Source organism: Delphinapterus leucas, chromosome 12, assembly GCF_059928025.1.
Source record: "Delphinapterus leucas isolate spDelLeu-1000000601 "Yukka" chromosome 12, BTC_Dleu_Yukka2, whole genome shotgun sequence".
NCBI lineage: Eukaryota > Metazoa > Chordata > Mammalia > Artiodactyla > Monodontidae > Delphinapterus > Delphinapterus leucas.
Genome location: NC_143140.1, coordinates 36,198,557 through 36,210,921, shown reverse-complemented (window position 1 = coordinate 36,210,921; position 12,365 = coordinate 36,198,557). Strand labels below are relative to the sequence as shown.

The following is a 12,365-nucleotide window of genomic DNA, read 5'->3' as shown; positions in this document are numbered from 1 at the left end:
AAATAGGCTAGGGAATGACGCGGTGACTCAGTACTTAATAGTATGGAGATATAACACAAATTAGTATCAAAAATACACAAAGACAAGGGAAAGGTCAGCGTAACGGAAATCGATACAATTAGATCAAATGGGTTATGAGAGAGGGATGTAAAAGATTATGGAAAAAGAGAACACGGCTCAGATTCAAACTCATCAGGTAAGGGGACAGGAAAATAAGGCACATTTAAATAAAAGAGTGACAGAACAAATATTCATGGAGAATGATTAAACTTTCATTATTTCCTTTCACAAAAGCAGGAAAGGGCCATTTTAGAATCTTCCGTCACCCTGGTGCCATTAGTTCCATTTTTACTGTCTTCCTCTTTGGTTGCACTGACCTGTGAAAGGACTTCAAGGTCAATTTGCTTAGACTTTCTCAGCCCGCAACTTTGGAATCACGAGGGAAGCTTGAACCAATGCCGGGACTCACTTGGGAGGAATTAAATCAGAAAATCTGGGGTGAGGCCCGACGTGAAACTGCTTTAAAACTTCCCGCCCGACTCCACCAGTCTCCGGAGAGGTAAGCCATCGTGTGTCCGAACCTTAAGTCCCGCCCCATCTCGCCGGAAGCGGCCACAGGGGGGAGCACATCCACGCCCCGGAGGAAGTCGCGCTCCCTTTGAGATACTCTGGGCGGAGACGCTGCATGCGCCCTCCCGACCGCTGGGGGGCGAACGGCGCGCAATCAGCGTCTGCTTTCCGGCGCGCGGCCAGAGCGACCCCAGACATGCTCACCCTCTGGTGCGTCCCGGAGGTCGCCCGGGCCGGTGTTTAACCACGTGTGGTGTGAATTTAAGGGCATCATGTTATGAAGAGATGGGGGCTGCGGTGACTCGCGCAATCAGGAATTTCAACCTAGAGAACCGGGCGGAACGGGAAATCAGAAGGATGAAGCCCTCCCCCGCTCCGAGGCACCCCTCCACCAAGAACCTCCTGCGAGAGCAGATGAGCAGTAAGTGGTGCCAGGGCGCGTGGGGCCTCGCGGTGCGGGCTCCCTGTGCGGGCTGGGCTGTTCCACGCCCGTGGACCTCCGTCCAGTGGTGGGGGTGACCGGGGTCGGCTGCAGTCACTCGGGTCAGCCGAGCGCGGGAAGGGGGAGCCACCAGGCCGGTGACATTGAGACAGTCCCCTTGCGCTCGCGGTGGAGGCGGCAGCTCTGCCTACTTCGTAGTCCTGGAGGTGTTAGCTTGTGCCCCCGCTGCCCCCGCCCTCCCCGGCTTTTATCTTTAATGCTCAGTGACTTGATACAGGGAATCAGAATCAGAAGGGATCGTGTGCAAGAGAACTCTCTAGATGTCTTCACAGATTGATAGACACCGAGCTTGACCTAGCATTTTGAGTTACACTTAAAACATGTTCTGTAGTGTTTGAGTGATTGTTGATTAAGCAAAAAGTTAAAAGTGACTGTCTTGTGTTAAGTGTTTAGGATCTTAGAGGAAACTTTCTTTGGCTTTAAATATTGTGACATTCTTTTTCTTTCCTTAGGCCATCCAGAAATTAAGGGAGAAATTGCTAGAAAAGATGACAAACTGCTGTCATTACTAAAAGATGTGTATGTCGATTCCAAAGATCCCGTGTCTTTTGTTCAGGTAATGTGTGTTTTAATTGAGTAAATACATAATTTAACCCTTTGGGGCTCCAGGAGAATGACCAAGAGAAGTGTGGCAAATAGTAAAAAAGAGTGAGCGCTCTGCAAGTGTAAAACTGTCAGTGTGCTTCTGACCAGAATGCAGAGCATTGGCAAAATTGAAGTACAGCAGTCTAAGCCAGACACATATGCCTCCGTTCATTGGATATTTTCCGAAATTCTAAAAGACTTGTGAAAGTATTGATTGTGTGCAACTCGGTGAATTATTTGGTATTATTTCAGAATTTGTAAGATTTGGTAAGGTACTTCTAGTGATTGTCATTGGAATGACCAAGGGAGGGCTTTAATACTATTTTCTCATACTTCAGTGGATTGAGGTATGTTTTAATATCAGAGATTCCTTTAGTGTTGTGTTGTTGGTGCTTGATTTTTTTTAATTTTGTTTTTTAAGAATATTATTAAGATAGAATACGTAAAGATAGGGAGATCACAGAATACACTGGGAACGAGAACCTGTATGTAAGTGCCAGGCACAAGTGCTTTGCATACAGAGAAGAGCAAAACATCTCTAGTCCTTGATTTCACGGTGCTTATAGTGTTGTGAGGGACACAGGCATTAAACAGATGAGCAACCATAGGTACATAGTTACTAATAATTCTCTGAAGGAGAAATATAGGCACAGTGAGCATATCAGAGGGACTTTTTTGAGGCTGAAGGATCAGGGATGGTTTCTGAGGAAGTGACATTCAAACTCAGGCCTGAAGGATGGGTGGGAGTTAACCAGATGAGTTTGTGGGGCAGGAAGGTTCTAAGTAGGAGGAAGAGTTTGATTGAAGGAGAGGGAATTGCCAATGACAATTCCTATCTTTCCATTCTAAAATTCTCTGCTTGTCTCTGTAGATAGGCAATAGACGGTTTGCACAGATAAAGTTATTAGTATGATTTTCACTAGAGAAGAGATACAAAACTCATGTACAATAAGGTATGTAAATTGTTACCCACAATAGCAGTCATAGAGTTCAATTATCACCATATACTCATAAGAAATATATGTATGGGGTTGATGTTCACGTTCTTTATGTTATTTTTAGGCAGGAGTTAGATAATACTTCTAAGTATTGTTTCTCTCACATGTACTTATTCATTCGAAAATTGGCTCTTGGGGAGCAAAAAACATTGAACACTTCTTATGTATAAAACACAGAAATGTAGTTATAATACATAGGATACATACAGTTGTATTAAAATTTCTTGGGGGTGGGTATTAGGAAAAGTCTGAAAAGACTCATGCAGAGTGATAATGAAGAAAAGGTTGAAGTGCCTATTTATGTTCTTTGTACCTTTTTTTCTTTTGGGCAGTTCATAATTTTCTTAATGATTTGTGATGTCCCTGGACATCAGTGGAAAGTGAAGAAGTTGTTAGGAGTATTTCAGGCCAGAGTTACAGTATGAAGGTAGGAGAGAGTGTGATGCCTTTAGAGTTCAGTACAGTTAGGAGAAAGTATGAGGGATGAATTTGGGAGAAATGAGGTGGGGTAGAGAGTAATAGGGGCCAGATCATGAAGATCCTTATTTGTCTTGCTAAGGAATTTGGGTTTTATCCTGAGTGCAGTGGGAAATCATTGAAGAGTTTCCTGTCGAACAGTGACATCAGATTTGCTTCATTCTGGGGACAGTTTTGAGAGTGGGCTGGGAAGGAACGAAATGCATTTTATCTAGTTAGAGGAGACCAGGGTTTTGCAGTAGTTCCTGTAAGAGACGTTGGCTTGGACAAGGGTGATTTAGTGACTGGGAGAGAAGTGAACGGATTTGAGGGGGACTTTGGTAGTATCAGCAGGATTTGGTCGTTGATTGCCTGTAATGAGAGAGAGGGGGAGATGTAAGGTATCACGTAAGAGAAGCTCTGAGTTTTGGAGTGGGATATGGGAGGTGGGTGGTAATGGTCACCGAGCTAGTGGATATGGGGATAGTATCGGATTTTCAGAGGAAAGGGATACGTTCAGTTTTGGACATGTTGATTTTGATGTGCTTATAGATTATCCAAGTAAAGATGTCATTTGTCATTTGGGAATTTGGATCTGGAAGTCAGGAGAAAGGTCGAGGTTTGAGATCACATTCAAGAGTCATTAACACGTAGATAATAATAATAAGGGGGTGTGTGGGATTGCTTGGGAGGAATGTGTAGAGTGAGAAGACAGCCTGGGCTAGAACTTGGTGCACACTAACATTTACAGGGCATCTGAAGGGAAATAGTCCACAAAGGAAACAGAAGGAACCACTACAGAGACAGATGGAAAACTAGGAAAGGTGTGGTATGGAAACCAAAGGAAAGATAGTTGTGGGTCCATGGGAGTGGTCAGCAATGTCAGGTGCTGTAGTGAGTTCAGATAAAGCCTGAAAAGTGTCCTCTGGATGCAGATCTAATCTTCTGGATTTGAGATCACAAGTATCTCTTTTAAAGTTGAACTAAAAAGAAGGAAACTGGTCATAAAAAAAGTGTTGGTTTTGGGTTTGGTGGGTGTTTGTAAAATTTGGTGACTACAGCATTTTCATATTTTGACCAAACAGCAGTAATAGGCAGGGTGCATTTGAAAGGAAAGGTAAAGAGAGATGGTTGGTGTAGCTGATAGAGGAATGGAATACAGAGCACAAATGCAAGGGTTAAGCTTGGGCAGGACAGACAGATGGAAAGAATGGGTGTTATAGGTAGTTTTACTTATATTTATTGCGGTCTTAGAGGCATTAGTTTATTTTCTCTGAAGAGGCAAGATCTCTAGCAATATTTGAATTCATTCAAGGTGTTTGGAGGCACTGAATATGAAATACAAAACTAGGAAACAGAATGGAGATTATCAGGTATGCCGTTAGAGCAGCATCAGAATCCTGCCCTTCTAAAGCAGTTTTTTATCTTTTCTAATCAGTGCATTATTGTTGTTCTTCTAATATATATGAAATAATGTAGTAAGTGGATGGTATACATTTGATTATTATTTTCTAGAACTACCTAAATTTTCTAATGATTGGCTTATGGTTATGAAACGGTGATATGGCAAAAGTGCCATTGAACTATGACTCATTATAATGAGAAAATATAGTTTAGAAAATCATGGGTAGTATTTATTTGAAGAAGAAGAATAGAGATTCTAGAATCATGAAAGTAGATGTCAAATCCTTGCTCTCATCTTGAAAGCTTATTTTTTGGTTTTTGTTTCTTGATACTAGGTAAAGGATGCTGGAACACCTCAGAAGCCAAAGGAGTTCAGGTTGCCAAAAGACCATCATTCTGACATGATGAATGTTAATAACATTCCCAAAGGCAAAATTTCCATTGTAGAGGCACTGACACTTCTCAATAATCATAAACTTTATCCAGACACATGGACTGCTGAGAAAATAGCTGAAGAATACCATCTAGAACAGCAAGATGTAAATTCCCTTCTCAAATATTTCGTTACTTTTGAAGTCAAAATCTTACCCCCTGAAGGCAAGAAAGCAATACAATCAAAATGAAGAGAATCTTGAAATAACTTTTCCTTTATTTACTCTGCATCCCTGTACCCTGTTTATTTTCTCATTTTTAGCATATTAAATTATATAAATTACCAAATGTGTTAAGCTCCCTCCTTGTGAGAGCATGCTATTTATTGAGCTCTGCTGAATTTTCAGGATTGCTGTTAGAATTAATTTTTTTCTCTTTTAAACTTTAATTTGGTTTAGGCATATGTTCTTATGCAATAACTTATTAGCATGACTAATCAGCACATGTATAAATTTATTATAAATAAAAGAGTTATCATACTTTAGGCAAATCATATCATCAGCTTTTAAATTGATATATAACCTCTTGGGAAATGTCCTGAATCCCTCGTTTAACATTCAAAGCTTCACCTTCCAATTTTGGTGGTTAGTTTATGTATGAAATAACTTTTTAAAAATATAAACAGGAATTGGTGTATTTAAAACTTTAGCAGTCTCTGCTTTGACAAACACGTAAGTTCAAAAACTTTCAGAGAGACAGGCATAGTGGAACCTATCTGAAAAAAATAACTTGTCTCTGGACTTAGCATAGAAATACAAGGAGATTTTAAAGAGTGGATAAATCAGAGAACTATGGTAAATTGAATTTGGTGATCAAATACGTATATGTTTTTCTAATTTAAATGCTGGTTGAAAGAAGAGAAAAAATAGCAAGTAGAAATATAAAGTGTGATCACTGGAAGGGAAATTGCTGCTTCATCCATTTAACAAACTTCTGAGCACAGTGTGTGCCAGTACTAGGGTCTTAAGTGAGATTGTGTAACTTGAGCTCTGTCATATTACTACCTGTGGGATTTTGGGTAGATTGTGTAACCTCTTTGAGATTGAATTTCCTCTATAAAAAGTATAGTGCTGCCTTATTAAATCAAAGGGTTACTGTGAAGATACATAAGATAACAAAGGACTACAAAGGACTGCACAAATTCGACTCATTTTTTTTCCAACTGAGAAGAGCAGCCTGGGGAGGTTTCATGACCTAGCTAAGATTATTCTGTAGTTTATGACATAGCCAGGCCCAGAATTTAGGCTTTCAAAGTCCTAGTGGTATGTTTTTTTCAGAAAATACATCTCAAAAGTGTAGAAGGTGTGAGTTGTGGGAATATTCAGAGAATGTGGTAAGAAAAATTCCAGATTATCAGTGTCTTTCTGAGGGAAGACAGGCATTCCCTACTTTCCAGGGATTTCCCTGGAAATGGTATGGAAGTTGCTGAGGAATTCAGCATGATGATGGAATGAGGCATTTGTAATGCTGAGAAGAGAAAAACTGACTGAGATGGGTAAGTTTTAAGCTGTATTCAAGTGCAGTCCCATTATGTGAATAAACTATACCTACCTATATGTGGTTCAAAACTAGTTCTTTTAAGAAAAAAAGAATCCTTAATATAAAATTGTATTTTAAAACTCCGATAACTCAATTATCAAAACTGTTTTCTTTTACCAAATAAAGGTCAATACTTGTACTTGAATCACTAATACTGCTATTTGTGAGCCATCTTCCCTATTCAAATCTACACTGTGGTTAGGCGGCTGTAAATATAGCTGTTGTTATGTGTGTCACATGATAAAATAAAGTACTTCCCATATCATTCATTGGCCTATTACTGCTTTTTATTACAGGTAGGAGAGTGTTGGGTAGTAGTGGTGTCACAGAAGGCATGGAGTTGAGATTCAGAAAAATCTAGATGTAGATCTCAGCGTCCCTCTAGCCATGTGATGTTAGAAATGTCCTCAACTGTAAAACAGGTAATTGCTAACATCTTAAAAGCAGTTACTGTACTAGGCATTGATCAAGTAAATTTAATAGGCATGAGGATAAGTACTGTTAACCATATTTTACGGGGAAAATTGAAGCATAGAAATCTTAAGTAACTTTTAAAAGATTACCTAGTAAACATTGGAACCTGGATTTAAACCCTTGTAGGTTACTTTCAAAACCTTGTGCCCCTAACTACTACACTATGTTGTCTCTCTGTGGGATTATAAGAATTAAGTGAGGAGGGACCTTAAAGATGGCAGAGGAGTAAGACGTGGAGATCACCTTCCTCCCCACAGATACATCAGAAATACATCTCCATGTGGAACAACTCCTACAGAACACCTACCGAATGCTGGCCAAAGACCTCAGACTTCCCAAAAGGCAAGAAAATCCCCACGTACCTGGGTAGGGCAAAAGGAAAAAAAAAAACAGACAAAAGAATAGGAATGGGACCTGAACCTCTGGGAGGGAGCTGTGAAGAGTGAAAAGCTTCCACACACTGGGAAGCCCCTTCACTGGTAGAGACGGGGCAGGCAGGGGGGAAGTTTCAGAGCCACGGAGGAGAGCGCAGCAACAAGGGTGCAGAGGGCAAAGCGGAGAGATTCCCGCACAGAGGAATGGCGGTGACCAGCACTCACCAGCCTGAGAGGCTTGTCTGCTCACCCGCCGGGTCGGGCGGGGGCTGGGAGCTGAGGCTCGGGCTTCGGTCGGAGCGCAGGGAGAGGACTGGCGGCGTGAACACAGCCTGAAGGGGGCTAGTGTGCCACAGCTAGCTGGGAGGGAGTCTGGGAAAAAGTCTGGACCTGCCTAAGAGGCAAGAGACCATTGTTTCAAGGTGCACGAGGAGAGGGGATTCCTTCCCCATGTTCCCACAGAAGGCGCAGCACTGCCTAAGTGAGCTCCAGAGATGGGCGGGAGCCACAGCTATCAGCTTGGACACCAGAGAAGGGCATGAACTGCTAACGCTGCCACCAAGAATCCTGTGTGCAAGAACAGGTCAGTATCCAACCCCCCGCCCCCCGCTGGGAGCCTGTGCAGTCTGCCACTGCCAGTGTCCCATGATCCAGGGACAACTTCCCCAGAGAACACACGGCACGCCTCAGGCTGTTGCAATGTCATGGCAGCCTCTGCTGCGACAGGCTCTCCCTGCATTCCAATTATGACTACCAAACCCCTCCCTCTCCCCAGCCTGAGTGAGCAAGAGAGCTGCTGCTTAACCTCCTCCTGTCTGAGCAGGGAACAGACTCCTGAGGGTGGCCTACATGCAGAGGTGGGGCCAAAACCAAAGCTGAACCCCAGGAGCTGTGCAAACAAAGAGGGAAAGGGAAATCTCTCCCTGCAGCCTCAGGAGCAGCAGATTAAATCCCCACAATCAACATGATGAACGCTGAATCTGAAGAATACCTGAGTAGACAACGAATATTCCCAAATTGAGGTGGTGGACTTTGGGAGCAACTGTAGACTTCGGGTTTGCTGTCTGAGACTGATTTGTTTCTGATTTTTATATTTATCTTAGTTTAGTTTTTAGTGCTTGTTATCATTGGTGGATTTATTGTTTTTATTGTGCTCTTCTATTTTTATTTTAATAATTAAAAAAATTTTTTACCATTTTTTATTATTTTTTTCTTTCTTCTCCCTTCTCTCTGAGCCATGTGACTGACAGGGTCTTGATGCTCTGGCAGGCCTGAGCCTCTCAGGTGGGAGAGCCGAGTTCAGGACATTGATCCACCAGAGACCTCCTGGCTCCACATAATATCAATCGGTGAGTACTCTCCCAGAGATCTCCATCTAAACGCCAAGACCCAGCCCCACCCAATGGCCAGCAAGCTCCAGTGCTGGACACTCCATACAAAACAACTAGCAAGACAGGAACACAACCCCACCCATTAGCAGAGAGGCTACCTGAAATCATACTAAGTTCACAGACACACCAAGACACATCACTGGACTTGGCCCTGCCCACGAGAAAGACAAGATCCAGCCCCACCAACCAAAAAACAGGCACCAGTCCCCTCCCCCAGGAAGCCTACACAAGCCACTGAAACAACCTCACCCACTGGGGGCAGACACCGAAAACAATGGGAATTAACGAACCTGCAGTCTGGGAAAAGGAGACCCCAAACACAGTAAGTTAAACAAATTGAGAAGATGGAGAAATACACAGCAGATGAAGGAGCAAGGTAAAAACACACCAGACCAAACAGATGAAGAGGAAATAGGCAGTCTACCTGAAAAAGAATTCAGACTAATGATAGTAAAGATGATCCAAAATCTTGGAAATAGAATGGAGAAAATACAAGAAGCATTTAACAAGGACCTAGAAGAACTAAAGAGCAAACAAACAATGATGAACAACACAATAAATGAAATTAAAAATTCTCTAGAAAGAAACAATAGCAGAATAACTGAGGAAGAAGAATGGATAAGTGAGACCTGGAAGACAAAATAATGGAAATAACTGCTACAGAGCAGAATAAAGAAAAAGGAGTGAAAACAACTGAGCACAGTCTCAGAGACCTCTGGGACAATATTAAACGCACCAACATTCAAATTATAGGGTTCCCAGAAGAAGAAGAGAAAAAGAAAGGGTCTAAGAAAATTTTGAAGAGATTATAGTTCAAAACTTCCCTAACATGGGAAAGAAAATAGTCAATCAAGTCCAGGAAGCACAGAGAGTCCCATACAGGATAAATCCAAGGAGAAACACACCAAGACACATATTAATCAAGCTATCACAAATTAAATACAAAGAAAAAATATTAAAAGCAACAAGGGAAAAGCAACAAATAACATACAAGGGAATCCCCATAAGGTTAACAGCTGATCTTTCACAGAAACTCTACAAGCCAGAAGGAAGTGGCAGGACATATTTAAAGTGATGAAAGGGAAAAACATACAACCAAGATTACCCAGCAAAGACCTCATTCAGATTTGAGCAATTAATTAAAACCTCCACAGACAAGCAAAAGTTAAGGGAATTCAGCACAACCAACCCAGCTTTACAACAAATACTAAAGGAACTTCTCTGGGCAGGAAACACAATAGAAGGAAAAGACCTACATTAACAAACCCCAAACAATTAAGAAAATGGTAATAGAAACATACATATTGAATATTAAATGTAATTGGATTAAATGCTCCAACCAAAAGACATCGACTGGCTGAATGGATACAAAAACAAGACCCGTATATATGCTGTCTACAAGAGACCTACTTCAGACCTAGGGACACATACAGACTGAAAGTGCATGGATGGAAAAAGATATTCCATGCAAATGGAAATCAAAAGAAAGCTGCAGTAGCAATTCTCATATCAGACAAAAGAGACTTTAAAATAAATATTATTACAAGAGACAAAGAAAGACACTACATAATGATCAAGAGATCAATCCAAGAAGAAGATACAACAATTGTAAATATTTATGCACCCAACATAGGAGCACCTCAATACATAATCAAATGCTAACAGCCATAAAAGGGGAAATCGACAGTAACACAATCATAGTAGGGGACTTTAACAGCCTACTTTCACCAATGGACAGATCATTCAAAATGAAGATAAATAAGGAAACACAAGCTTTAAATGATACATTAGACCAGATGCACTTAATTGATATTTTAGGACATTCCATCCCAAAACAACAGCATACACTTTCTTCTCAACTACTCGTGGAACATTCTCCAGGATAGATCATATCTTGGGTCACAAATCAAACCTCAGTAAATTTAAGAAAATTGAAATCATATCAAGTATCTTTTTGGACCACAATGTTATGAGACTAGATATCAGTTACAGGAAAAAAAATGTAAAAAATACAAACTCATGGAGGCTAAAGAATACACTACCAACCAAGAGATCACTGAAAAAATCAAAGAGGAAATTTAAAAATATCTAGAAAAAAATGACAATGAAAACACGACGTTTTCAAAACCTATGGGATGCAGCAAAAGCAGTTCTAAGAGGGAAGTTAATACCAATACAGTCCTACCTCAAGAAACAAGAAAAATCACAAAAAAACAACCTAAACTTGGGGCAGGGCACAAGTTTTGAAAGAATGACATAGCCCAAGGACATGACATAAGCGGATTAGAACCAAATGGGTCCAAGATGGTGGATGACTTCTGCTAGACCTTGAGCCTCAGTATATGCTCATTGTAACACATCAGCAAGCTAGATGAAACACCCACAGGCACCATGACAGTCCTAAGGTGACCGTAAAGATCAAAAAGTGGGCGGTGGCCCACTTCCTGCAAATCCCTGCCCCTTCCTGAAATAGCTGGAATACTCCTCCCACTCATTAGCCTATGAAATTACCCACCACTATAAAAACTGACAACCCTATACCCTGGTGCCTTTCTCATCTTCTGAGATGGCCCACACTCTGTGGAGTGTGTTTCTCTCTAAATAAATCCACTTCTTACCAAAAAAAAAAAACCCAGAAAAACAAAAACCTAACCTTACACCTAAAGCAATTAGAGAAAGAAGAATAAAAAAAAAGAATTCCAAAGTTAGCAGAAGGAAATAAATCATAAAGATCAGATCAGAAATAAATGAAAAAGAAATGAAGGAAACAATAGCAAAGATCAATAAAGCTAAATGCTGGTTCTTTGAGAAGATAAACAAAATTGATAAACCATTAGCTAGGCTCATCAAGTAAAAAAGGGAGAAGACTCAAATCAACGGAATTAGAAATGAAAAAGGAGAAGTAACAACTGACACTGCAGAAATACAAAGGATCATGGGAGATTGCTACAAGTAACTCTATGCCAGTAAAATGGACAACCTGGAAGAAATGGACAAATTCTTAGAAATGCACAAACTTCTGAGACTGAACCAGGAAGAAGTAGAAAATATAAACAGACAATCACACACCCTGAAATTGAAACTGATTAAAAATCTTCCAACAAACAAAAGCCCAGGACCAGACGGTTTCACAGGCGAATTCTATCAAACATTTAGAGAAGAGCTAACACCTATCCTTCTCACACTCTTCCAAAATATAGCAGAGGGATGAACACTCTCAAACTCATTCTATGAGGCCACCCTCACCCTGATACCAAATCCAGACAAAGATGTCACAAAGAAAGAAAACTACAGGCCAATATCACTGATGAACATAGATGCAAAAATCCTCAACAAAATACTAGCAAACAGAATCCAACAGCACATTAAAAGGATCATACACCATGATCAAGTGGGGTTTGTCCCAGGAATGCAAGCATTCTTCAATATACGCAAATCAATCAGTGTGATACACCATATTAACAAACTGAAGGAGAAAAACCATATGATCATCTCAATCGATGCAGAGAAAGCTTTCAACAAAATTCAATACCCATTTATGATAAAAACCCTGAAGAAGGTAGGCATAGAGGGAACTTTCCTCAACATAATAAAGGCCATATATGACAAACCCACAGCCAACATCATCCTCAATGGTGAA

General features: G+C 40.8%; 1 protein-coding gene across 1 annotated transcript; it reads left to right on the top strand.

The window, feature by feature from the left end:
• The first annotated feature begins 755 nt into the window (after positions 1-755).
• NDUFAF4 (NADH:ubiquinone oxidoreductase complex assembly factor 4) lies at positions 756-6,751 on the top strand. The gene is made up of 3 exons (XM_022552863.3): positions 756-991; positions 1,525-1,628; positions 4,851-6,751. The coding sequence occupies exons 1-3, from the start codon at positions 856-858 to the stop codon at positions 5,136-5,138; spliced, it is 528 nt and encodes a 175-aa protein (XP_022408571.2). The 5' UTR covers positions 756-855; the 3' UTR covers positions 5,139-6,751.
• The last annotated feature ends 5,614 nt before the right edge of the window (positions 6,752-12,365 follow it).